Source organism: Aplidium turbinatum, chromosome 8 (assembly GCF_918807975.1).
Source record: "Aplidium turbinatum chromosome 8, kaAplTurb1.1, whole genome shotgun sequence".
NCBI lineage: Eukaryota > Metazoa > Chordata > Ascidiacea > Aplousobranchia > Polyclinidae > Aplidium > Aplidium turbinatum.
In genome coordinates, this window is record NC_137479.1 from 7431039 (window position 1) to 7458958 (window position 27920).

Below are 27920 nucleotides of genomic sequence, written 5' to 3' on the forward strand. Positions count from 1 at the left end.
AGATATGGCCAAATTTCGAGATTTTGAGGCCCAAAAATTTCAAACCTCGTGGACCACCTCAATATGACGTCATAATTGAAAAAAATTTGGGGTGTAAACTTTTTCCCCCAAATACCACCAGATGGGACCCCAGGCATTTTGAATTTCAAAAATGGTGAAAAAATGAAACACCCTACTATACACATGAAAAAATGTATTATCGTTTATGATAAAAAAGACGATTTGTCAAGCAAAACATACGAGCAAGAGCAAAAAACATATCCAGCACAACAAGAGTTTCTACAGAGATGATTATTGGAGCAAAGTTATGGATGACTATTCGCCGATGGATGATGTGCCCAGCAAACGAAGCCAGACTCCTTGCACATTGATTCAACGTCTGCAAACGTTAAAGGCTGGATAATGGATATTGAACAATGCTAGAGCCCAGGACAAAACTTAAAATTCATTTTCAAAACAAACTTTAAAATAACCCTCCAAACATGGCATCTACACCTGCCAAGACAGCAAAAAGCCGTCCTTTTTACCAGTAACGTCTGCAGACGTTGAATTAATGTAAAAATGACGGATTTGTGCTGTCTGGGATGGATCCATTTACCCCTGAGTCCAATAATGTTCAGTTATAGGGTTTGAAAAATGAAACAGCAACCATTGCAACGGATTGTGCTTCCGGAGGAATGTCAATGAGAGAAGTTCTTTTTGTTACTCATCAAACCAATTTTTCCCAGTCCTAGTAGATAAAATTCTGAAGCTGAAATTAGGCCAAGAAGGCAGAAGCAAATTAGGAAGCGGTAAGGCGTGTCGTATCCAAACAACGGGTTTGAAAAGCATAACTATCAATGGAGAAAAGATTCTGGAAATCATCCATAAGGAATAACAAAATCCGCTCCTGGTTTTCGGACATCAGGAAAGGTTGATCTTATCCAATTCATAGAGGATATTTTTAAAGGAAAGCCGTTTCAAGGGATCTTTAATCCAGCACTTCAACATCAAATCATAGATTGGCTTCTCGCATTTCTCAGGACTGTCCATTCTGTACCCGGCAAGAACTTTGGTAAGGACGTCCTTTAGAGGCTGCAAATGGACATTGATTAAAAATGTTGCACTTTATCAACAACTCGCATGCTGTATGTACAACAAATCTTTGTCATTTATCAACGTTGAAGCGACATAAATTCACCTTTTGTAGACGGAAATATATTTTTTGACTTAGTCAAGCCGAGAGTTGCAAGAAACACAAATATTTCTTGGTTTCGCTTCGAAAGAAAATTTGTTTGGTTTCGGATCCGCAACGAACTCTTGTGCCGCAGCGACACAAAATATGTTGTTAAGTATTTGCTTTCACGAACTATCAAACGGTGGTTTGAACAGCCTTGAAGGGACCAAATCATTAATAATTAATTTGATAGCTTTGCGGTTTCTAGGGCTACAAAGCAAGAATGAGATGAGGAATTGAATAAAAGCATCCGGGGCTACGTTGGCTCATTATAAATGAGTAAAATGTAACTTAAACATTAGCTGTATTACAATTTACTTTTGGAGAGAAAAGTTGCTTTCCTTTGTGCGCCATTTAAATGACATCGACGTATTTTTGTAGTATTTACGTCATGAAGAAAGCCAAGAATTCATGAATATTGCAACTGAAAAAGCTTTCGTAGAAGTTCTTGATAAAATAGAGCCGTCTCATGGAGCTGACTTGGATGTAAAGCAAATAACAAAAACATTGAAAACAATGTCAACAAATGGCAGACCTAGAGTAAATATTAAAGAAAACTGGATTTTTAAAGGTCTTTCATGATTGATTTGAAGTATTGATCAAACGGACATTCTTAATCAATCACCGATCAACATGTGGAGCCGAATGATGACAAGACAGCAGAGTTACTCACCACACGGGGATACGGTACCCTCCCGAACGACCACATCTCCCACAGGGTGATCCCGTAACTCCACACGTCGGATTTGTTGGAAAATTTCTGAACATTTTTGATGTGATTAGTGTGAAATATGCAACAAATTAAACATGAAAATGTACGAAACAATGCTACTTAATACTCACCCTTTTTTGTACCCAGGATTAAAAAGTTGGAGGATAACATTGGCACGCACAGTATTTTGAAAAAGAATCATGTTGAAATAACAAATTGATCTAAAATAGTAACCTTTAATCAATTTTATACAAATTATGTTGCACAAAAACAAACTTGACAGAAAATATACTGACGCTTTCTTTGAGGGCCTCGGGGGCGGTCCATTTCACAGGAAACTTCCCCCCTTGAAGATTGAACGACGCATCCCTGGCTAGACCGAAGTCGGATATCTTGGCGATGCACTCCTCCGAAATCAAAACGTTCCTGGCGGCGAGATCTCGGTGAACCAGTTTCCTCTTCTCCAAGTACTCCATGCCACTCGCTATGTCCCTGGTAAAAGATGGTTACCGCATAAAAATAATGATATTTTAAGACAACATTTTGTGAAGATTTTTGAAAAATGTAAAACAATGTATGTTCAAAAACGTTTCACATCTATTCGATTGCTTCGAATTGGTTGTATGCCGTCAGAGAAATGCGCAAGTTACATTAAAAGTGCAATAAACAAAAACACATGAAGAATACAAATGGCACTTGGCCTACCAAATAGTCATACATCTCTGAACAAAATTATGTAGTTCTTAATGACTAAAACGCATCAAACTGAAAATAACTAACTTTTTATTCAACTTCTTTTTGATAAAAACAATGTGTTGGCTTCATAGAGGAGTGATCAGCAATTTGACAATCAGCAAACAGAGAAACTGATAAATGGTTAGAAAGTGTATTCAGCGTGACGGAACCATTCTCAAGCGATGAACCGGGCTTTAGTTGTTCGGTCGGAGTTCGGTCTCCGTTCCAAGTAACCGATCAGAGTAAACGATATATTTCGATCGAATACGATCATGTAAAAATGACGAATTTTGCTGTCTGGGAAGATATTACATAAATGTTGACGAGTCGACCTACTTGGCGAATTTCAGCAAGTCGTTACTTGTCACCATCGACCTTCCTCGTGAACGCAAGTACTCCAACAGAGCTCCCTTTGTCATAAACTCCAGGATCACGTAGATGGGATCATTGGACATTGGAGCCGGGAGGACGACTCCCTGGAGGGTAACCAGGTTCTTGTGATGCAAGGATCTGGAGGAGAATAATGGCGACGTTGCATAAAGAAACCAATAAAACTTCTTCTTCACCTTTCTTCGGTGGAATTAAGCTTACCCCATTTGGGAAAGTAAACCTCAATTTAAAAAAAAAAAAATCAAATTCGAAAGTCTTCATTTTTTTAACAATTGCATTAAAAATGAACAACCTTCTGTAGCGACTCGACGAAAAGTTGTCAACGCGTTGTGACACCTGTATGACGTTGGTCAGTTTTAACGCACCTGTACATAAACATCACCATTCCCGTGTTACTGGTCGGTTGCAAACCAAGAAACTTTCAACTACAGAAGTGATAAAGATCCAATCGTTTGTAAAAACATAATTTAACTGTGAATAAACAAAAAAGTTACATTGATCTGACGTTATAAAGCGTGAAAAAGTTCCAAAACTTACGTCATAATGGACGCTTCAGCCAAGAAGGACTGAGCGGCTTTCGAGCGATCTTTAACCGACTTGACAGCCACCTTCTGACCTCGGAAAGTCCCCTCATAGACGTCACCAAAATCACCTTTACCCAGGATAGCGCCAAGCTTAAGTTCTTTGGGGTTTATTGCCCAACCAGCTGAAAAAGTTCGGGTCATTTTTGAATTTCAATCACAGGTCAAATATTGTTCAATAAGAACGTCGTACGCATTATTGTGTTCTATCTTGAGCATCCAGGATGACCGAACGTATAAACTACATAATTTTAGCAATAACCCAATGTTTCAAAATTATCTAGCCTACTGCACGACTTTAACATAAGACTCAAACTGGCTCAATTGCATTGTGATGATAAAATCGTTCTTTTTATCTAACTTACAATTTGCTGAAAATATACATCTTGGTTTTGACAAGTTTTAAAGAAAAACACTCACTTTTTTCTCATTTAAAGATATGTTTCAGATTTCTAATACATAGCAAGAACATGAAATCGGTGAAAAAAGTGTTCAGATAATCAATTTGTTGGCTGTACAGTGCACAGTCTCAGTGTTTGCCACTTTTATGCGCAGAATACCGGTGCTCCAATTTGAAGCCAACCGACTTTGACGAAACGCGACCGTAGTTTGTTGATTCAATTTCTAGATTTCGTACATTCGATACTTTTTGAATTTTGTTAAGTTAAAAAGGTATGGGATTGGCTCGGCGCATGCTTATTCAAACGGACGATTAAAATACCAAACTCAAACAAATAATCGTGCGAGTTCATAGGACTTCTTTCCAGCCAGGAGTAAAACACTGACTTGCAAACAGCTCAAAACTCAATGCAACGTTCAAACGAGGTCCATCAAAGTTATTGTCGGCAACATACAACTGGAACACATCAAAAGAACATGATAAACTTTGCTCAGTAGCTTCATTTGACTCCAGGTTGAAAGCTGAAGCATTAATTAACTGCAACATTGGGGACAAATAGTCATTTTCTATTGGATGGTGTTAAGACATACTGCTGCTACTTTTGCCTACTTCAAAGAACTGCCAAATTTCACTTAGTAGACGAACAATAACGTTAAAAATGTACTAAAAAAATTAACACGAAGTATTCTTTAGAACGGTGGTTCTTAACCTTTTTAATATCGTTACCCGTGAGAATAACATGATGGATTTCAAATACCCCTTTTTAAAAAAATAACAAATTACAGCTTGCAATCAATTCATAAAAATACACACAAAAACGATGTCATAATTTACATTCAAATGTCTATTAAAAGTATAATTAATGGAAAGGCTGATACTGCTTTTTGACTATCAAGCTGTCCAATCTAGGCAAAGTGGAGGATAGACAGCCTTTCATATCATTGTCAATCGCAAGCTTGTTTCGATATTTCGTTTTCATAGACACTTTTGCTGAAAATCCTACTTCACAGTTCACAGCAATGTGTTGAAGGAAGTTGGGTAAAAAAACAACGCTTTTCTGGAAAGGATTGATACTCATTTTGAAGGCCAACCCATAAGTTTTCAATATCTTCCCTAGCGAATTTGGTGCTTAGATTTTCACGCAATCCAAGAAACTCTATTCCGCTGCCATAACGTCATCATTGATACAGCATTCTTCAATCGAAAATGGCTAGCTAATCCACAAGTCCTTGTGTCATCCTTCAATTCTAAGAAATTATTTTTCGATAGCGGTGACTATCGTGTTCTTATTTCAAAGAAATGTCCTTGTTTTTGACCTGAGTCCCTTACTTTGTCTTATTTTCAACAATTACAAAACTTTTAGAAACAAACTTGGTAAAATGACAGTCAAATCCCTGCTATAAGTCAAGGTGGGCTTAACTTAGACCTGTCGTGAGATGCAAGAAGTATTTTCTACAAACAAGGAGTTGCGGGGAACAAATTGTTTCTGTCAAAAAATACGTCATGTGGTACGTCATGGCTCGTATAAACGCAAAGACTTGTCAAAAAACGTTTGTTTTGAACGAAAATATTCAAATTTTAGGTTATCTTTTTTGTGGTCCATGTCGATGGCAACCTTGGTTAATGGTTATACATAAGACACCAGCATACTATGATGTCACAGAAGGCATGGTCTTAAGTGAAAGGAAATATACACGAACACGAAAATCTATCTGGTCTACGTATCGATGTTCTGATCAATAAAGTTGAAAATGAGGTAATCAACCAAAAAAACGATTATATAATTAACCCATCAAAAATGTCAAATTACTCCTTTGGGAATAATTACCCACAGGTTAAAAACCACTGGTTTTGAATAAAACTTTATAACAACTTAGCATTATCAAACGTCACGTCAATACTTGGGTAGTCTGCAGTGATTGGTCGATGATTAGACAAAAAGAAATCAAAACTAGCGAGGAGTGGCCTCAACAAGGGAAATTAAGGCATTAGCAATCTTTGTAAACAATCGGCAAAACAGTGACGTCATTTCGATAATAGCTTGCATCATTCACGGCCATGACGTCAATCAAAGGCGTAAGAATAAAGCCATGATTGCATCTGAAATAGCGCAGCATTTGAAAGTTTATGAAGCGAGCAGCTGCATTCCGATCGATGCGGCGGCTTGTTTATGTAAAAGTAAACTTCGTGAACTGAACCTAACTGTTACAAATGATGCGTTTTCTTTATGATTCGGTTACAATGAGCATCACAGAAACGCAAGAACAAGTGCCAAAAATGCAAGAACAAATTCCTGACAGAAGTGGAGACAAGTGCCACTATGATGTATTAGAAGACACGTCACTGTCAAACACGCATCACACAGACATACAAACCTTTCTTGAAGTCGTCAGTGTCGACAGAGAATTCCAACCCTCCTTTCTTCTTGAGAGGAGTCGTCAGCGCACACACTAAGCCGTCTGCGTCCCTTCCGTAGTGCTAGAAACGGAACATTTGCTTGGTAACAGAAGCTGCTATCATATTGAGCATTAGATAATATGGAAATACAAACATATCATAGAATAATTGTGTTTTGCACATAGAGTATTGGCGTATTACAATAAAACTTTGCTACCGTAAACCAAATTACAGTTTGGAATGTGAAGTATAATTAGTATTAAAACTGGAAAATATAATGATGTCAACACGTTTTTTATAGTTTCGTTATTGCTCAATCGTCTTGCTTTTCACACTATTTGCGGTCATTTTATACATTTTTCAAACAGCAAAGACTTTTGCTGTATTTTGAAAGATGACTCGTGGTTGAGTTTTACTTATAAATTCGGTTTCAGACAAGAATAATAAAAAAAGAAGCATAGCAACTCAATTAAGTGGTGTTGTAAAAAACTCGTAAAAATGGAACACTTTAAATGAAAGATCTGGCAACGTCAAAACTGTAGAATACATCAAACGTACAAAATTCCTACCATAGGTCATAACACTGATTAAGACAATATTATTAGCGTTGTTTTCTCACCTCTACCAGTTTTGTCAAATTTTCAAAATAGACTTCCTCATCGATCGTGACTTTGTTTTCTTTGAAGATGATTCTGTAATGCTCCACCTCCCCTTCGAAGCTAACGCACATCGTGTAGTCTCCCGGGTAGTTGGTCGACTCTCGAACCAAGAACAATCCGTTACTTCGAGGAACCAACAAACCTTCAGCATCCTGCCTGGTGATCTTACCATGAAACCACCTGTGAAATCACAAAAACAATGTAATGATCGTAATGTTCAATCGCACTTGTGGTGAATAAACGCTGGGTTTTGTTGTAAAGTTGCTTTAGTATGATCACATGCGCCGGAGATCGGAAATTGTACATGGGTTTGGTGTCAAGACGTTTAATGGCAATTGAATAGTTTAGCACGGAAACTACATATTGGCAAGAGTACATTGAAAAGGAAAATGACATATTCAAACGAACATTCTGAAACCAAAAAGCTTCATAACCTGGAAATAAGTTTTTGTACTTAAAAGGTTTCAGCATTTATTCAAGTATGATCAAATCAAACAAAACCAGGAGAAATGTAATGTAGAAAAAAATGTCTGGTTTCTAGTCTACATGACTTACGGCATTGCGTGCAGTTTCACTTCTTTGTGATACGTCTGAAACAATATATATATGAAAAATTTACAAAAAATTCTCTGGGCTTTAAAAGAAGCAGGTCGTACTTGCCAACTAAAAATGAATCAAGACAAAGCAACTAGTAGGAACGTTAATGTAAAAAAAAGCAGTTCACGACAAGCAAAACATTGGTCTTAGAAAATACTCCACATGCCAGTTTTACAATCACAATATGGGGAGTGCAAAACTGGACAGTTTTGAGACCAACATTAACAAGCAGGGTGAAATTATCTTAAGGTGAAGGTGTACTAGAGTGAAAACAACAAAAGAACTGACTTAGCGAGTTATGCGTCATACTCACGTTCATCAGAGGCTTTTCCGTTCTGTAAAAAAACGACACCAAAGTTACAGCATGCCAAAAATTATTCTACTTTTTTTTAAGAATGAAAATGTAAAAGTTTGACTCAGCAACAGGTGACATGTGATTACGTTTTGCCAAAATCGACTGTGTTGGCTAAAACAAAATAACCAGAGACTTCGAATTGATCAGAATAATGAAGTAGTTTTTAATGAAAGACCTTGACACGTCATGTCCATAACGTTTGCATGCTTGCTGAGCAGACTATATGGTTTTGTCAAGTGGTGACAAGATATTGTTCAGGAGTGATGATATCTATGGATTGATTTAACCTATTTTTAATTGTTTCTCTCATTAGCTATACCTGTCATTTTTACATTGATTAAACGTCTGTAGTGTAGACGTTAAAATGATGAATTTTGCTGTGGGGGTATGAATTTCCTACCTTTTTATGATGTAATTTGTTGGGACCATGCCTTGTTCTCCCCGAGAATTTTCAGCCTTGTACCAATTAGGGTCACGGGTTGCCTGTCAAGACAAATTTTTGAGTTTGCATTCTTAAAAAGATATTCTCGAGTAAAGCAAAACAAACAAAAGTTTGACTGACACCTTGCAAAGCAAAATTTTGGGAAAACAAATGCTAACTTATGTGAAGCGCTGATTGATCGTAGAATTGTCTTTTCTTCTTGATCTTATTGCATTGTTAATTGATCGTAGAGTTTTCTTTGCTTCTTGTACATCAACCATGATATTTAAACACCCATCCAAAGCAAAATTACCAAAAATGGTCTTTTGTTTGTTTTTATTCAGACAGCTGATACGAACAAAACGCAATAAATTCAAAAGTATTAACTAGTTTGTACTTTAAATACTGTATATACTATTATATATATAGTTTAAAAACATAGGCACAAATTTTGTAAAACTGGTTACTTTAGCCTTATCTATTTCCCATGATGGGTTCACCTGTAAAAGAGTGAGATGATCTCCTTTTCTAAAGTTCAAGTCGCCTTTGTTGCCTGTTACGAAATCAAACGCCCCTTCACATTTTGTCCCTGGGGGATATTGCTAGAGAAGGAAAAACAGGTTAATGACATTATTTACCAGTAATCAGATGCATGCTTACAAATTAAAACCAAGAACTTCATAAAATTTCAGGTGCAGGTAACAAAGTGAATGAAACACAAAGTTATGAAAGGCATCTTGTTAAATACAGAATTAGCATAACAGGGGATGATACTTCGAGCAGGATATGCACACTAACATTCCGCATATGAATATATTATGCAAATCATTAATTAAGTACGGATATTTAAAATTTAATATTTTTCCACCTAAACTAAAAAAGAGAATTACCAACAGGTAAAAAAATCGTTTGACACAACGCTAGCTTTAACCAACCGTCTTTCTTATAAAGGTTCATTTTGAGTTGGGCTACAAAATAGCATCATCAACAATTTTTATGCAACTTTGCATATGTGCCAACTGCAATGGATGCTTTAAAATTTCTAAGATTTATCTGATGACTGTAGTTGCAGGTGAGCTAAACAATAATAGCAACAAGTAGTTTAGTTTTAAGACAATATGCGGGCTGAACAGTTCTGCTCTGTATTTAAAGACAATGTAGTTGCTGCAATTAATGCAGATTAATAAAATCCACCAGCCGCACAGCTCGAGCGCTGGTTTTCAACACACAAGTTCAACAAATATTCTTGAATGATCAAGAATTTTCTGAAACGCATCACGGTGAAAAATATGATAATTCCTGTTTTACAGGTAAACTATTAATACAGTCTTCTACAAATTACTTTCACATGACAAGGGATGTACAGTACAATTGCACTACTTAAATATATTGCAAGTATCCATTGGACAAACACCTAAACTATATTATCATTACATGAATGTAATATTTATTTCCTGACAATGAGTAAAACTAATAGTAGGGTATGTATAATTTTATAAAACTGAACCCTTTCGTTTCTAAGTAATCTAAAGAAAGGGCCAAGTCCTAAAAAATTCAGAAGTTTGTACAGTTTCAACAATGAAGCATCAATTGCCCGGATATATGACATGTATTACCGTGCTGTACCTTTCAACTTAAAAATGCTACCGCATTAGCCTAATGCAATGATGGTCACATCAAACATATTGATCACATTTTCAATGTAACTTAAACAGATCTGGTAGATTGCATGCCGTAGTCTATTTTATTACATGATTGTAAGTTTCAAATTATAGCTATTCATTTGCTTAGACTCCAAATGATAGCAAAATAACACCAAGAATTTATTTCATGACCTGGAATATCAGCACATTTGAATGACACAATTCATTCCTTCCACTTACAAAAGCAAAACAGCATGCAAAAAAGCATTCAACAACAAGAGCAACTGCAAGTTATTTCAAGTGATAAATCGTTAATGTTTTGAATCTATGGCACGATGTTTATTTGTCAAGTGGCGATTAGTTTGATCCAACAGATTATGATGTGATCCGAACGACTTTAACTTGAATGACGTTATCTTATGCCACCATTCCAGTTTGCAAATGCAGACATTGAATCAATGTAAAAATGACGGATTTTGCTGTCTGGGGAATGCTCCAACGGTTTCTTGCATGAATACCACAGTGGCATAATGGCTTCAACTCAAATGACAGGAGACTTGAAAATTTCTTCTGTCTGTTATTGAGGTTGCGCTGTTCAGATATATCTAGTGCTTTTGGGAATGCCAATACAATTGTTTCTGAACTAGTTTATGGCCTGCATTCTGTAACATAGTCATCACCACGGTTATCGATTAAATCTCTATCTTCTCTCACGAAAAATTCAACGGCCTTATCTTCGATCATGTTACCATGCACCAAGTAACAAAGCAGAGAAGTTTCAAGCAGTAACATTGTGTAGCATTGCATATCTTAGGGGTGTTCAATTTCGATTTTCGATTTGATTTCGATTAAGGTGATATTCGAAATTCGTTTTTCGTATCGGACATATTCGAAATTATAGCCGCCCTTTCGGCTGAACCAGGGTTGTCAGACAGCTTTTAAGAAAAAGAGCCAAACAATGTTGAAAAAAGGGCCAAACTGGGTAAAAAACAGCCAAATTGTTCAATAACGTTGTTAATAATGCAGAATAACGTTAACAACGTCAATAACGTTACAACAACACAGTCTACATTCTACAAGAACAATTCCAAATCTTCATCTTCTACAGTGTTTCCAGTCGAATCTTTGGCATTGGCATTAACATTGTCGATAACTTTTGACAAAATACACCAAGCACTGTCTAAAAAATCATAATAACACTTTTCAGTCTCAATTTCCGACAGACATTCATTTAAATAGCTAGTTTGATAGTATGTGCCAACTGCTTCCAAAAAGAGCCAAATACTACTGAAAACAAAGAGCCAAGGGGCCAAACAAATTTTTTTTGCGCCAACTGCCTCTAAAAAAGGCCAAATTTGTGAAATTTGGCCCCAAAAGGGCCAATCTGACAACCCTGGGCTGAACGCGGTTGAAAGTAACTCGAGTGGCGCGAAATCTGTCTTGTCACATTTTGCAAGCTGCGAAAAAAGACTTCGACGCATGCGAATCGTCGATCACATGACTATCACACGCTCTCGCAGGTCTAACGGCCAGTCCTGCACCAGGAATGCCAGGTTGGCATTTTTAATGCCAAATTTCACAAATTTCTCTCAAGAATGAAGATAGCTAGGTTGTGCAATAGCAGAAAGTGTAAGCTGAGCTTTGTCGCAGTTTTATCCATTTTTTACCGAATCCATAAGCGCCTAAGCCGTGGGGGCAGGGCCGTAGCCAGACCGCAGAGCAAGGGGGGGTCAACTTTTTTTTAGGGGGGGCCGAAAAAATTTAAATGGGCAAAATCAATATAATTGTAGCTGTTGCTCGAGAATGTTGAGATTTTGCCAAGGGGGGGGGGGCAAATTTTTTTTCAGGGTGGGCCGAGGCCCCCCTGGCTGTCTACGGGCCTGCATGGGGGCCTGGCCCCAAGGCATATTTCTGTGTGGGGGCAACTTTTTATGCTGCATTGATACATAAAACAATAGATAAACTAGCGATCGGCAGCAGGAAAACACTTTTTGAATGCAAACCGCAACAGCTTCGCGATAAATAATCACTAGAACGAGTTGCGGTGCTACAGTCTAACAACAGACATCAAAATCTGTCATTTTTACATTGATTTAATGTCTGCAGACGTTGAATCAATGTAAAAATGACTGATTTTGCTGCCTGGGACATAGCAAAAATCTACCATTTTGTGTCGATTCAATGTCATCAGATGTTGAATACACCCAAAAACAACATAATTTGCTACGTAGACGGAGTGTGCGTTTAGCTTTATGCGCTTGAAAACATACTCGATGTCGCTTTCGAGTCGAAACCTCTGCAGTAGGGTGGTCCAAAAATTTTTTTTTTTTTTTTTTCAAGTGCTCATTTATTTTTGAGCTTCATTTGGTTAAAAAGTTAAGTTCCCAAAGTTTCATAGTGATTCGTTCACTGTAAGTACTGCCTAGGGTTTTTCATTCTTTCAAAAATCTCAATTTTAAACCATGCGAGACAATATGTCATTTTTTCAGCACAAAATTTATTTACAGTCACTGTTCCCTGGAAAGTAATTTATATTAAAGGATGAATACCATAAAGTAAAGATAACTAAGTAATAAAGTAAAGAATTTTGCATATTTGTAGGTGATTTTAACCCCAATTTGGCCAAAAATCATGCTTGTTTGAAACTTAGAGGAAACACTGTTTACAGTTCATAAAACATAAAATGCTTCACAAACAATGATTTTTGCAGATTATTAAAGTTTTTTTGTTTTTTTTATTGATACCAGGATATTGCTTTCTGTATCTTTGCACAACTTGGAGAAGAAGCTGTTTTTGTGATTCATCCATTGAAGACATAGACTCATTAAAGTGCTAAATAGTTTTTCAACTCTTTCAGCAGAGTTGTTTACTACTTGATAGCCTTTGACGATATCCTTTGCCACTTTATAGCTTTCCAAAGCATCCCACAGTTCAGTATTTAAAAGAAAAAAATCAAGGCTATTTTATCAAAAAAGAGCAATGAGCTTTTTCCAATCAAGGTTTCCATTTTCCAATGGTGAAGTCGATAAAATGTTATGATAGCGAATCTGTAACTTTAAACAAATGCTTCGATTCAATCTTGTACAATTTTCCTTTTTATCTTTTAATACATTTATCTTGTTGATCATTCTCTGTTTTTCTTGAGCTGAAACAACATCATTGCTTGCAAATAGGCAAAAAGGCATGATTTCCTCGCTTAAATACCACAAATGTTGTAAAAGAGCTTTAGTTGCAGGGTCAGCTATTGTTTGATTTGTATTCCTATACAACTGCAGTGAACGGTAAAGCTGCATATCATTTGGACTGGGAAATCTGTTATGATGTTATAATCTGAAATCTGTTATTGGTGGTTTCATCCATGCGTCAATGTACACAAGTGATGCAAATAATCCGACCTCTACAGCAATTTTCCTCTTGTTTTGTCAAGCCTAACTGGTTTTGCAAACAATATATTTTGAGAACATAAATGACCTTGGCCATCCACCAGGAATGGTGGAAGGCACCTGCAAGCCGGAAGCGCACGCCATGCTGTGGTTTTTCTCCAAGGAAAATTAGAGCAACTACAGTAAGCTCCCGGTAATTACCCCTTGGTATAACTACACTACCATTAGTGTAAAATGTAGAAATTTTACAGGTTTTTTCTTGAAATTTGCAGGAGTGGTTTCTAAACGAGGATCATCACAAACTTCATATGCAACATTGGAGAGGCTTGACTACTTTTTCTTGAATTTTTTAAACAACAGAATGGTTAGAGCTAAAGATGAACTAGAGACAGCAGAAAATACACCACCACATATAATTTCATGTATGTAATGCTTAAAGGCTAACCAAAGCAGTTTACATTCTATTTCCCTTTCCAGCAAGTGACAAGCTCCATTAATAGACCCAGTGTTTGAAGCTGTAGTGTCAAATGACATCCCAACAATTACACCATTCAAACTACAATCTTTAACAGCCTCGAAAACACTCTTGAAAATCAGAGCCTCTGTACCCCTTTCAACGTTCGGAACACCTAAAAGCTTTTCATCATTCTTACAGGTAGCAATGATTGCAATTCTATCTTCTTTTTCCTCATTCTCTTTAATTGATGGAACAGTTTTTCCATCCCAATGAACTATAACTCCTTGCCATCCCTCAATGTAAGTAGCATCATAAAAAATGCGAAACGAAGACTGTCAAAACCGAACCTCGACCCGGAACGCTCAGCACAGGACCCCACGAGAACCGCTCTTTTCAGAGCGCGGCAGTTCCACTGTCGACAAGTACCGTCGTCCCACCATCTTACAGCTGAACGCCGAGGGCATCACATCCAGCAAGATTGATGTGATCGAGCAGCTCGCTCATAAGGACCGAGCTCTTGTCATCCTCCTCCAGGAGACCCACTGCACTTCTGCAGACAAGCTAGTAATTCCACACTACTCACTAGCTGGGTTTACCCAAAGCAGGAAGCATGGCCTTGCCACGTTCGTCCATGAGAGCTTAAACTGGACGCTTGCAAACTCCTCCGCCAATGGGGAAATAGAATGGGTTTGTGTGAGCATTGAAAATTACAACATCATCAATGTATACAAGCCACCATCCTCACACCTGAACCCATCATCAATACCCGCATTCCCCTCACCCAGTATCTATGCTGGTGACTTTAACTGCCAGCACACCGACTGGGGTTACAAGTACATCAACAGCGACGGAGAATGCCTGGCTGCTTGGGCTGCAAACAACAACCTCGCCCTCCTTTACAATCCAAAAGATCCAGCCAGCTTCTGGTCCGGACGCTGGGGAACGGGCACAAACCTTGACCTGGCCTTTGCAAGCATGGATACAGACAGCTCTCTTCCTGACAGACGTGTGCTAGAGAAGTTCCCACGTTCCCAACACCGACCTTCGCTTATCACTGCCCCTAAGCTTGTCTCTCCCATCCCAAGTGCCCCAGTGAAGCGATGGAACTTCAGAAAGGCCAATTGGAATCGCTACAGCCTCATAACCAATCAAACCGCGGCGGAACTACCCTCACCTTCTACCGCCGACGTGGATGAGGCTTACCAAGACTTCTGCCGTGCTATCAAATCCGCAGCTAAACAAGCTATCCCTCGCGGCCGCCGAAAGAACTACACGCCGTGCTGGGATTCAGAGTGCGAAACTTTATACCGCTCTTATATTCGTGCCACACCAGGTGCTGCCTCTATCTCAGCCGCAACAAGACTGCTTGATCAGCTGGACTCACGAAGGCTGGAGCGATGGAAAAACACCGTCAACAATATCGACTTTACACACTCTAGCCGGATAGCATGGAGTACTGTCAACAACCTTACGGGCCGTTCAGCACGCCCTTCCCGCCAATGCCCCGTTACTGCCAATAACATCGCATCAGAACTAGTGAAAAACGGGACGTACAAAATAGGCGACCGCAAGTTCTCCAAACTTGTAAAGAAGGAAACGTCTGATCTCTGGAAAATCCCAACACCAGACGAGGAAAGCATTTCTGGTGAATTTACGTCTGATGAGTTCACCGCTGCCCTACAATCAACTAAGACCCGTAAGGCCCTTGGTCCCGATAACATCTGCCCCGAACTTGTACTCCATGCTGGCACCGCCATGAAGTCTTGGCTGCGCAAATTCCTGTCTTCCTGCTTATGCCAACTCAAAATCCCCAAAATTTGGAGACGAGCCAAAGTAGTCGCGATCCCTAAGCCTCATAAGCCACAAGAGGATCCAAAGAGGTATCGACCTATATCTCTTCTCTGTATCCCTTTTAAAATCTTCGAACGTCTTATCTACACTAGAGTCGAACCAATTATAGACCCACTCTTGCCCCGGGAACAAGCTGGTTTTCGACGTGGAAGATCTACTGTAGACCAAGTCACTCTCATGACTCAAGACATCGAAGACTGCTTTGAGGCAAAGAAGAAGGCTGGTGCTGTATTCCTTGACCTCACAGCCGCATACGACACCGTATGGCACCAAGGCCTCACCTGCAAACTCCTCCACCTGCTCCCGGACAGGCACATGGTCCGCATGATCATGGAGCTCGTTTACAACAGAAGCTTTACCCTCACCACCGGAAGTGGTAAACCAAGCAGGTTACGACGCCTTAAGAATGGCGTACCTCAGGGATCTGTCCTGGCCCCCCTTCTGTTTAACATCTACATCCACGACTTGCCAATCACGGTATCCGCAAAGTACGCCTACGCCGATGATTTGGCCATTTTACACTTGTCGAATCAATGGGATACATTAGAAGAGACTCTAAACCAGGACATGTCGACACTTTCGGCATACCTCCAGAGATGGAGACTGAAGCTCAGCGAAACCAAAACAGTGACGACAGCCTTCCACTTAAACAACCGGGAAGCGAAGCGTGAGCTCAAGATCAACACCGATGGAAAAACCCTGCCCTTCTGCCCAAACCCTAAATATCTAGGGGTAGTCCTGGACAGGTCGCTCACTTACCGTCAACATTTGGAGTCACTACGCAAAAAGATCTCAACACGCACAGCTTTGCTAAGGCGTCTGGCCGGCTCAGGTTGGGGAGCCGGAGTCGATACCCTGCGCATTGCCACCATCGCGCTAGTTCACGCTCCAGCAGAATACTGTGCACCTGTCTGGAGCCGCAGTGCCCACTGCCATCAAATCGACACTGCCATAAACGACGCCTTGCGTATCGTGACAGGATGCCTGCGACCTACACCATCGGAAAATCTCCCTGTCCTTGCAGGCATCCAACCAGCTGAGCTTCGTCGCGAAGAAGCTATCCTGTCTCTTTCTCGTCGCGCTACGAACCCCAACCACTTGCTCTACTCAAGTCTATATGAGTCTGTGAACGAGAAACCTCAGCGACTGAAATCGAGACACCCATTTGTACGTGCCGCACAACTGCTGATGAAAACCGCTGAAGACCAATCCATCAGTGCGGCTACCTGGGCGGACCACCAATGGAGCTTGGAGTTGAAGAAGAACTCCTCAAGACTCCAAAGTTTCATCTCCGACACCAGCAACCACCCAACCGGAATGCATTTGCCAAGGAAGGCCTGGGTGCGACTCAACCGCCTGCGTACTGGCGTCGGACTATTCCGCTCCAACATGCACAAATGGGGGATGGCTCCATCCGCGATTTGTGAGTGTGGCATGGAGGAACAAACCGTAGACCACACCATTTGTAATTGCGCCATCTACCATGCACCAAATGGTGTGCGTGGTCTGCGTGAACTGGATGACAAATCAATTGAATGGCTGCTCGACACCTGCCCAAACATCTAAGTTAGACCGCGTTGCCGCCACTGCCCAAGGGTGGTAAAAGGCAGAGCCCCTCGACCCTTGGAGTGGCGAAGAAGGTTCAAACGAAGAAGAAGAAGATCCCTCAATGCTTCTTTTCGCCCTTTCCTTTTCAGTCACTCGATTTTGTATTCTGGTTTGAGGGGATGATAGGTTTGAGGACTGCTATAGCAGCCAGCCTCTAAAAATGGATGAACTTCTAGTATCTGAGTGCCTTGGGAAGCACATTAATAGGTGTCCATCTGCATGTTTAATCGAAGGATGCTCATCTGCTATGCCTAATCCAGTGGAAGGGGGGGCAAATTTTCCCTTTACATTTTAGTTTGTGATAATTTCATCATAAGTTACATTAGTTAATTTATTTGTTTATTTTATGTACATGCACTGTGAGTGTGAAACTATTCCACCATTTGCATCAACATTATCCCCCATGCATGATACGATATAAAATACGCAGTTGGTATGCTTGCGCCTAGGTCTAAAATCCAACAAATAATTCAAAAAGGTAGATTTATGGTGCATCGCTAGGCAGCACTAAACATAAAGGTATAGGCTGGAAACTTTGGGAAAATGTTTTTTTAGGGTATTGTATCCAAATAAGCTATGAGCATCCACGCTAAAGTAAACTTTAATTTTTCCTATTCTAAGTTGGACCACCCTACTCTGCAGTGAAATGTCGCGGCAGTGAATCGCTCGCTGTGAAAATGAACTTGAAGTGTTTAGTATCCCAGCGACCTCGGCTTCAGCGGAGCAATCGTTTTCAAAAGCTGGCCTGACAGTCACGAAGCTGAGATCCCGACTGATGGGTGACTAGGGATGGGCAAAATAGAAGAATAAGCTATTCTAGAATTATTCTAGAATAATTTTTCGAATCTAGAATTTCGAATACCTATTCTAGAATAATTTTTTTAATTTCAGAAAAAAAAAGCTTTGTTTTTATTCTGGTTTTATTGAAGACACATGATGGAAAAGTGGCAACAAAACAAAAAACAACAGTAACTGCCTGCCTAGGAGAGCAAGAATTTGTTGCAGTGAAGATTGTTTAAAGCTTCTACTAAAATGCTCGCCAGTGAGCCACAATCGCAGTTTTGATGCTGTTAATCCAGCACTAGAGAGGGATCTTTCTGAAGATGCAGAAGTAGCTAAATACTTCCTCGCAAGATCAAACAACAGCGAGAACTTTTCTTTATTTTTGTTCCACCATTCAATTGCATCGCTGTTTGGCACTTTTGCCTTAAGGTACAATCGGATTTCCTCGGCAGCTAAAAGCTGTTTGTTGTTACTTGATGCTGAAGTATTCGTCGCTTCAACACCGGAGCTCAATAAAGCATCCATTTCATTGGATTTAGAACTGCATTGTTATGAAACTTCCTACACTAGGTGGTAGCCTCACCCAGAGTTGAATTGTTTTCCATGTTTCGTACGATGAAAATAGATGCAAATCCACAGCACAACGGTCTTCTGACGTCTACAAAGCGCACTGGTAAAGAGAGCTGGCTAGCCGTTTTCGCAAGAGCGACTAGCTATCGCCGAGCCGAATGTAATTGATCGGCGAAAAATTGATAAAAAAATTTGGTAGTCGGAAAAGCGGATATTTCATTTCGGTTTGGAAAATTCGATTCGAAATGTGATTTCAATTCGAATAATTAGATATTCGGATTGCAACTATTCGAAATTCTATATTGCCCATCCCTATGGGTGACCATGTCGCTTGTGTTCTTAAACACCAACATGGGCCTGGAGCTGTAGACGTTATTTTGTGTTCTTTTTTTCGCAAATTTTCATCGCTTTTTTTCGCGTTTTCTAGCGAATTTTCATGTCGTTTCTTTCAATAAAATCACATTTTGCAGTGTGGTGAATAGTTGTGATATTCGAAATCGAAATTCGGAAATCGAAAATAAATTGAATTTCGAATATTCAAATAATCGAAATTGAACACCCCAAATAGTACCATTGTTTTTGTATGAGTATTTTAGCAATGTTCAGCGATAATTTATTTTCTGAGCTTTCTTTTATGCAGGAAATTTACTATATATAATATTAGTCATCGTCAAATATAAATCTGAGGTCTCTTTCTATTAGACTAGACCAATTGAGAAAATTTTGTATAGATTGCCTGAAATAAGCGAAATGCCTTTTTCACCCCTAGTGACAGTAGGTGCTGCTTCGTAATCTTCTTATTCTCCAGCACACCTTCCAAAATAATGCTAAATATCGAAAAGTTGATTTTCACTTGTGGACTATCAGTAAGGCATTTGATAAAAGTGTTTTCAGTTGAAATAAAAACTTCCACCATTGGAATCAGGGCTTAACAGGTCAAAAATGGGTGATTTTGACAAAATTGGAAATGTTTCGGCCTTTTTAGGCAGGGTACGGTATCCCATTATTTGAGAGCAAAATGGTTGTCATGTTTGGATGTCTCATGGTCAAAATCATAGAAAACAATAAAAGCCAAAAAATTTGAAAATTTTTGATTTTTGAACAGGTCTAGTACCCACACATGGTTTTGTTAAATTTTCTGCAGAAAATTAAATTTCTGTTTTTACTTGTCACAAGCCTGTAAATTTTCTGTGTTTCTTAATGCAGTAGCTTAGCAGGTACAGGATTAATTGCAGAAAGTAAAATTTTCATTAAGACCATGCGGTAGCCAACCAGACTATTATTATAAAGATTATTTTATTTTACACATGCCCATAAAGGTGAGAACTGAGAAACATAAAATTAATTAATGGCACCTATTTACTGAGATTTAATTTGGTGATGTGTAATTAATGGCAATCTTAAAGATATCTCTGAACACTGCAACCTGTTCAAAAGCTAACTGAATCATGTAGGCTGAAGTCATTGTGCTACAGTTGCATTGAGGTAAGCAATTATGACCTTACGGCATTCAGGCAGCATATAGATTCAGGTTAAGGTCGTTCCCACTACACCCTATAAAAGACTTTTTTTTGCGATTGGTTGGATGACTGCAAGATATGTTTAATCACATAAAAAGCTTGACAAATTATCCATGCAATTGTCACAGCAGTTTGCTGGACTATAGTATAAATGGTCGATCTGTACAATATTAAAAATAAATTATTTAACATCAAATATATTTTTTGACTTACTGCAGTAAACATTTCATGATTTTCATATGATGGTACACCAGCACGATGGTGGCTGCTGCTAACGGCGCAATGATCAAAATCTATCAACTTTCCTGTAGGCTTAAAGTAAATATGAAGAAAAATTAAACCCCAGAAGTTGTTTCAAGTTGCTTTAGTAGGCTAGTATTCTATGAAAAGTTCTTCCCAAATATGACTAAAAGTAAAGTAATTTAATATAGGACCAGGACCAGTTATAAAATGCCATACCACCATATTTGAGCATAACATGCAAATAGAGCACACCATCTTTTCAGACAATCACAGGCAAGCATCCTTGATGCTGATTGGTAAATGCAAAATCAATTTTAGAAACAATATATAACAAGTAGAAGTACATCAAATTTATTTGATGTACCTTAACATTTAAGGTAATATTAACTCTTTCTCGTCCAGCATCATTTTAAAATAGATTTAATATAAATCGCAACAGCATCATTTTGGAATGATGCTCATTAATTCATGACACAAAAATGTGCTTTTGTAACAGAATATCCATAAATTTAATGAAATGCTTGTTTCAGTGCTATTCTAGCCACTGGGTAGGGCAAAGTTACTAGATGGGAAATTTGAAGATCAAAATTTCAAAAATTTAAAAGTGGAGAAATTTCCAGGTTTTAGAAAGTTGTATAAGGAATTGATACCAGCACAGAAAGCAGGGCAAGAAGGTTTTTTTTTTGTTTTTTTTTATCAAACTGTAGAAAATGCTGGGAGCAAAAGAGTTAAATTTGAAAAATTTATCATGCATAAATTTTAGCCACAAAGCAAATTTAACTTTTTACAGTAGTCACATGCAAAAGTTACACTAAGCAACACATTAGCAAACAGAGTTGCAACAAAATTCGTCTAATTTGCCTGACCAATTATACTAACAGGTAAAAATTTATAATGTCTGTCTTGTATTGTATTGTTAAGAGTAATTTCTTATTAAGGAAGGTTTGCAACATTAAAGTCATTTGCTAATCACCTAACCTTAAACAGTTGATTCATCATCATCGCCATTCAAATTCGCTTTTGTCCCCATTGGTGGAAGTGGCTGATTCTTTCCTTGTAGCAATTGCCTTTCACTCCTATTCTCCATCTTGTTCTGTCCATTGCATTGCCTTCATTTAGTCTGCCTCATTCTTCACCTGTTCGTTCCATGTTCTTTTTGGACGTTCCCGTTTCCTCTTCCCGTTTACTTTCAAATTCAATGCCTTTCAAAAAAACGTCTTTTCTTCTTCCTTACTTAGTACATGTCTATACCATCTTACTTCGTTTGCCCAGGCAAATTGTTTGCTTCTCTCCCTCATCTCAAGCATATCCAATTATCCATCAGTTCTTCAGTCCTTCTTTCCTGGTTTTTATTCCACACATTGCTCTCACCATTACCTATTCCGTTTTTCTAAGAATAGCCAGTTCACTCTCTCTTAATATCCATGTTTCGCTGCCATACAAGATCGCAGATCGCACACAACGCCGATAAACTTTCTCTTTCATTTTTAATGAACTTTTTTCCATACAACATTTCCTCACAATCTCTGAACTTTGCCCAACCCAACCTTGCCCTTCTTGTCACAATTGCTTTGCATCTACCGCTTCTATTTATTTGATCACCAAAATAACAGAAGTTGGTCACTGTGTCAATTCAATAATAGAAACTTTCTTTGCAATCCTCAACTAAATCTTTTCCTTTATCACATTTCCCACAAATAAAACAATTTGCCAGTCTTGCTGTTGCTCTCCTCATATTGACACATCTTGCACGTACACACTTACTACACACCTTGCATTGCATCGAATTTCTCATTCCTCTCTTTCCACATATTGAGCATGAGTCGACTTTGTTCTTTACAACTATACCTTCGGCTTTACTGAGTCACCATCAATTTTGTTTTCTCTAGATTTACATTCATGCCCTTTGTCTCACATGCTTCTTTCCATTTCGCAAACTGTTTTCTAGTCTCTCCACACTATCACTGGTCAAGACCAGGTCATCCGCATACAAAATTTCAGTCAGCTACAACTCCCTTACCCCTTCTGTAAGTTTTAAGGGGGGGCCTGAAAACATCTTTGGGCAACAATGAGTGAGAGTAACCCAAAACAATCTTGGATGAATTGTGAAAATAGCTGATTCACTACAACATAGCTACAGTATTCAAATTTAAAAATACTGTATATATATATAACCTTATGTTGAAAGATTTTACTATGTATTATATTAAAAATCAATGAAATACAAAATTTAAGCTGTTTGACTTTATCAAACGACAGTGCACACCATGCTGATGAAAATGAACCCCAACACTTATATGTTTTCATCGATCAATATTTTTCACAATATTGCTATTTCAAATTTGCATTTCTTGTAAAAAACGTCAAAATTTTGTGGGTCTTAAGCCACTCCTAAACAATAATATCTTTCAAAAACATTTTACACGAGTTGTTTTTTCAGCAACAGAAAGGGTTGATAGGATGACTCGTAAACATTTCCAAATTTTTTTTAACCTTGTTAGTTAACTACACTAATGTACATTTTTTTCCTTTTTCTTCTAAGCTTCTCGCATTCTTCTTAAAATGAACAAAGCATCTGTTTTCCCCTTCATGAATCCAAGTTGCATGTGATTTGATTTTATCGCCTTTCTCAACTGCTTCTTTAATACTCGTTCTACAATTTTTATTCCGTGATCTAACAATTTCACTCCCTTATATGCACTGGAACTTCTCTCACCCCCCTTTCCCTTGAACCGTGGCACAACAATGTTTTCTTTTCACTCCTGAAAGTATAACTAATTTTGATTTTAAATGTACGCAATTTGTTACCGTATTTTCTTTTAGGTGGTAGGCTTACATGTATGTTTGCCAGCATTGATTTTGCTGTAAATGTAATCCTGAAACTTATTGCAGAAATCACAGCTCTAGTCTGTACAGCTAACTGGGGAAGTTTGCTTTTTATGCTTAAACTGTATATGCATATATTATATAATTACAATAGCCTTTCCGATTTGAAGTTAAAACACATCAGACACCACCGACTTGGACCTATCTATACTACAGTAACAAATAGTGCCAAAAGACCATTTGAATATAAAATTCTGTACATACATTACAAATTTGCCATACCGTACACAAAGTTTCTTAAGCTTATAGAGAGATAATTCAGGCCTCGAAATTCCGGCGGTCATGGCGGACATGACCTCGAATGTCTGCCGAAGCCGACTCATTGGTCGGTCATAAATGACCGCCGCAAAATTCTTGACAAAAATAGAGCTAATGCAGCAAAAAGATGTTTTAAATTTGAATTGTTACAATTGTTTGTTTAACGCGAACAAATACGGAGGCGAAACATATTAGCACAGGCAATTGCTTTAAAGATCACATTAGAGTGGCGTGGTTAACGAGCTGATGGCAAAAGTAGCAATTTTTACATCATTTCAACGCCTTGCAATGTTGCCTTGAAATAAAGTTGTCTGAACTTTTCGGCAGGATATGTATTCTAATTTTAACAATGAGGATTATTGCGTTACATTGATCGTTTGTTAAAAAGAAACGTCACAGAGAAGCAAGTCTCAGCTGGGTTCCGCACGTGCTTAGGTGAATGTGGCGACCTTATTCACGCTGATACTGATAGAATTTCTGCACGGAAGAGAGCGTGTAAGACTAACACTATTGTGTTAGTTAGTTAACACTAACACTATTGAGGGCTAACTATTGAGTCACTGATGCGTCTTTGTCTGGACGGTCCTGAGCTAGAGATTTACGACCCCGCACCGGCAGTAATCGCTTGGCACAACGATTCTATAATAGGGTGGGCCGTTTTTTACTTTTTTTCGAAATTCAAAAACGGCTAGTCATAAAAAGTGGCACATGCATGAAAAAATTACGTGTGCAAAATTTCATCAGTTTGGGGGTGCATCTTCTGCCCCCGCAGGGGGGTCAAACTTTCAATTTTTTGAAAAAAAAAGGGCAAATTTCACTTTCCGTTTTGACATATTTTTTTTTAGAATTTTTCTACTGGCTAGTTATAACTTGTAAGTGGGATGTAAATTGTACCCAGAACTTTCCTATGTAAAGGCATGTTCGAAGCTTAAGGTTTACTGCCTCCGCAATCTGCATCGACGACCAAAATGCTGAATTTTCACCAATTTGAGATGCTATTTTGTCATTGCTCAATAAACAAACTTGTCGCAAAAGGGAGAGATGGTGTTAACGCTGTACGCTCATTTATGTTCTATCAATTAACTTTGCAGGATGATACGATTGAGGTACAAACATCAGTACATATTTATGATAAAGAGTTACAAAAAAAATAAATAACTTTTTGAAGTCAAATTCTAGAGGTGGGCCTAAATTTCAGCAAAATTTGGACCAAACGAAAGAATGTGCAAAAGTAAAACTATTTGAAATCGGTTGTTGTAGCTTGAGTGTTCCAATTGTCTGCGATGTACTTGCCCGCAGGAAAATCGTGTCCCTGTTACAGAACAACAGTTCCTTCTTGATCAAAGAACAACTCGCATAATGGTGATTGATAAACATGATGAATCGGCCACAAAATCTAATTTTAAGCGTTTTCCGAGGAGAGTCGCAAGATCAGAACAATTTCGTTCTTTATGTGAAGACCCAGGAGCAGGCACAAGTAGCGCTTTGGTTGAAACACCTTTAACTTATTCAAGCTCAGAAACTTTGTCATCCAATGAAGAATGCTGCTAAGATTTTGATTATCAACCCAGTTTTGCCTCGGAAAACACCAGAAAAAGCAAGGTTACTTCTAGTTTAGTAGTATTTGCTGAATCATGCGATCGTACTGGTATTTCAGATAGGTCTGCAACACTTATTGCTTCATCATTTCTACAAGATGCGGGAGTTGTAACGGATAGCGAATCTCAATCAGTCATAGATAAAAGCAAAGTGAGAAGAGCGAGAAAAAAAGTGAGGTTTACAACTCAAATGGAAAGTAGGCCTATCATGTGCATAAATTTGCAAAGCATATATTTTGATGGCCGAAAAGATTAAACCATCAAACAAAATGAAATCGCTGGGCAACTTCGAAAACATTTCGCAGTTGAAGAACACATTACTTTACTTGAGGAGCCAAGTTATCATTTCATTGGTCATTTTACTGCAGCCAACTGATCTAATGTGTTAATAGCTACCGGGATTCTTGAATATCTTGGATCCAATAAAATTAGCTAGGATAATGTAATGGCAATTGGATGCGATGGAACAGCAATAAACACAGGTCAAAAAAGCGTCGTGATAAAGCTCCTGGAAGATTATATCCAAAAGCCACTTCAATGGTTAATATGCCTACTCCATAGTAATGAATTGCCTCTTAGGCATCTTATAAAAGATATGGCAATACTATCAGACCTGATAGCTTCACTGGTCCCATTATAAAGCAGCTAGCCACTGTCACACAACTAGATGTTGTATTATAAAATATAAAGCAGTTCGTGCACCAGAGATTGAAATTGATGAAAATGACCTCAGCACTGACCAAAAATATCTTCTACACATGCACAGAGCAGTGAAAATTGGAGATATATCAATTTATTTCGCATTTAGGAGTCCAGGTATGATGAACCACTCAAGATGGTTGAACACAGCCAATAGAATTCTATAGCCTATTTATATGTTGCATCTAACGCCTCAGCTGTATTGGTGGAACGTGTGGACTATATTATGAATGTTTATATTTCAGTATGGTTTGCCATTATAAAGGAAAGCAATTTCACTAATGGCCAAAAACATTTCTTTAAAATTCTACACTCTGCTCAGAAGCTATCAAATAAATCTCCAATATCCTCAACAAAGTAGGCTAATATAGAGGAATGCGTTTTATGCCCATCCTGAAAACATTTGTAAATGTTTGTAAATGACAAATTTGTGTAAACAAAATCATGATAACAATTCACGTGGAACTGTAGGCTACAGTACATTCCATTTACGGAATCTGCAGATCTTATTGCTTTTATTCTAAAATAAATTATAGGTTGCGTTTTATAGCTGCAACTGATCAAACGTAGGCTACTATTGCTTTTAGTTTAAGCAAGACTACATCTTATAGTTTGTCAGTTCGTATCATCCTGCAAAGTTAGTGGACAGAACATAAATGAGCGTACAGCGTTAACACCATCTCGCCCTTTTGCGACAATTTTGTTTATTGAGCAATGACAAAATAGCATTTCAAATTGGTGAAAATTCAGCATTTTGGTCGTCGATGCGGGGGCAGTAAACCTTAAGCTTCGAACATGCCTTTACATAGGAAAGTTCTGGGTACATCCCACTTACAAGTTATAACTAGCCAGTAGAAATATTATAAAAAAAATTATGTTGAAACGGAAAGTGAAATTTGCCCTTTTTTTTAAAAATTTGAAAGTTTGACCCCCCTGCGGGGGCAGAAGATGCACCCCCAAACTGATGAAATTTTGCACACATAATTTTTTCATGCATGTGCCACTTTTTATGACTAGCCGTTTTTGAATTTCGAAAAAAAGTAAAAAACGGCCCACCCTATTCTATAACGCGAAAGCCACGGAATAAGTGATCGTAGTTGCTTTTGTAGTAAGGAAATTTGGATTGTTGTTTTCAATTGTGTTTATTGCGTCGTTACACGACTGTCATTAACGCACTGATTTATTTGCAAGCAATCTGCTCCAGTATACTTCAGGGTCGGTTAATTAAGCCATCAACCATTGTTTGTCATATCTTTATCCTGCATTGCGGGAAAGCGGACTTGAGCGCTATGCATCAGTGTACGCCTTCCGACGTACCCCTGACCCACGCTGCAGCCGACGGCAATGTCTGTTTCCGGTTGTCTACTCTACTTATGACTTAAATTTGGTACTACCCATTACTCAAAATCGATCACTGGGTAGAGGCAATTATCGTAAAGTTTCTTGCCCAGAGAAGCAACAGCAAGTGCGGGTGGCTGGAGTCGAACATGCTAACCACTCAGCCACTGCTGCCGACATTGCAGAGTTATTCTGTTGTAGAAAATCTTCTTCTACAAACACGACTACAAATACTACAAATACTGTAGCGTGATTTTGCGCAAAATCTACACGCAAAAAATATGTCCGGTTGAGATATTAAATGTCCGCTGAAAGGGCCAGTCCGGTAGGACATGCTTGACCGCCGGAAAAAAGCACAAATTTCGAGGCCTGTAATTGATAGAGGAAATTGAGGACTCATAAGATGGTGAAGATGTGAAAACATTAGAGCAACTGGAGTTTACACTAAAGATATGATTTTTGCTGGGACTGACAAACAGGAACAAATGGCAAAAAATGAAAAAATGAAGACAAATTAGACAAATTCTGCTGCTCCAACAGTTGAAAAGTATAATGATGAATTATATATATGTATATAAATTATGTACTTACCACATTTGCCATTATGTCAATGCATAAAG

At 38.4% G+C, this 27920-nt stretch overlaps 1 protein-coding gene across 1 annotated transcript; it reads right to left on the reverse strand.

Annotated features, from left to right (window-relative positions):
• Positions 1 to 676: 676 nt before the first annotated feature.
• Positions 677 to 27920, reverse strand: LOC145775437 (tyrosine-protein kinase CSK-like). The gene is made up of 12 exons (XM_082586732.1): positions 27892 to 27920; positions 20492 to 20590; positions 8964 to 9065; positions 8442 to 8525; positions 7646 to 7671; positions 7051 to 7270; positions 6410 to 6512; positions 3591 to 3759; positions 3000 to 3173; positions 2225 to 2420; positions 1890 to 1976; positions 677 to 1074 (listed from the first exon to the last, which is right to left on the reverse strand). The coding sequence occupies exons 1-12, from the start codon at positions 27901 to 27903 to the stop codon at positions 904 to 906; spliced, it is 1443 nt and encodes a 480-aa protein (XP_082442858.1). The 5' UTR covers positions 27904 to 27920; the 3' UTR covers positions 677 to 903.

Bases quoted from the DNA above. Each gene is read 5' to 3' on its own strand.
- LOC145775437 (XM_082586732.1), bottom strand. The intron at 7,672-8,441 runs TAGGAAATTCAT...CAGACGTATCAC, and splicing joins CAAATTACATCATAAAAAGG to AAAGAAGTGAAACTGCACGC. The intron at 3,174-3,590 runs GTAAGTTTTGGA...ATTCTCCTCCAG, and splicing joins GCTGAAGCGTCCATTATGAC to ATCCTTGCATCACAAGAACC.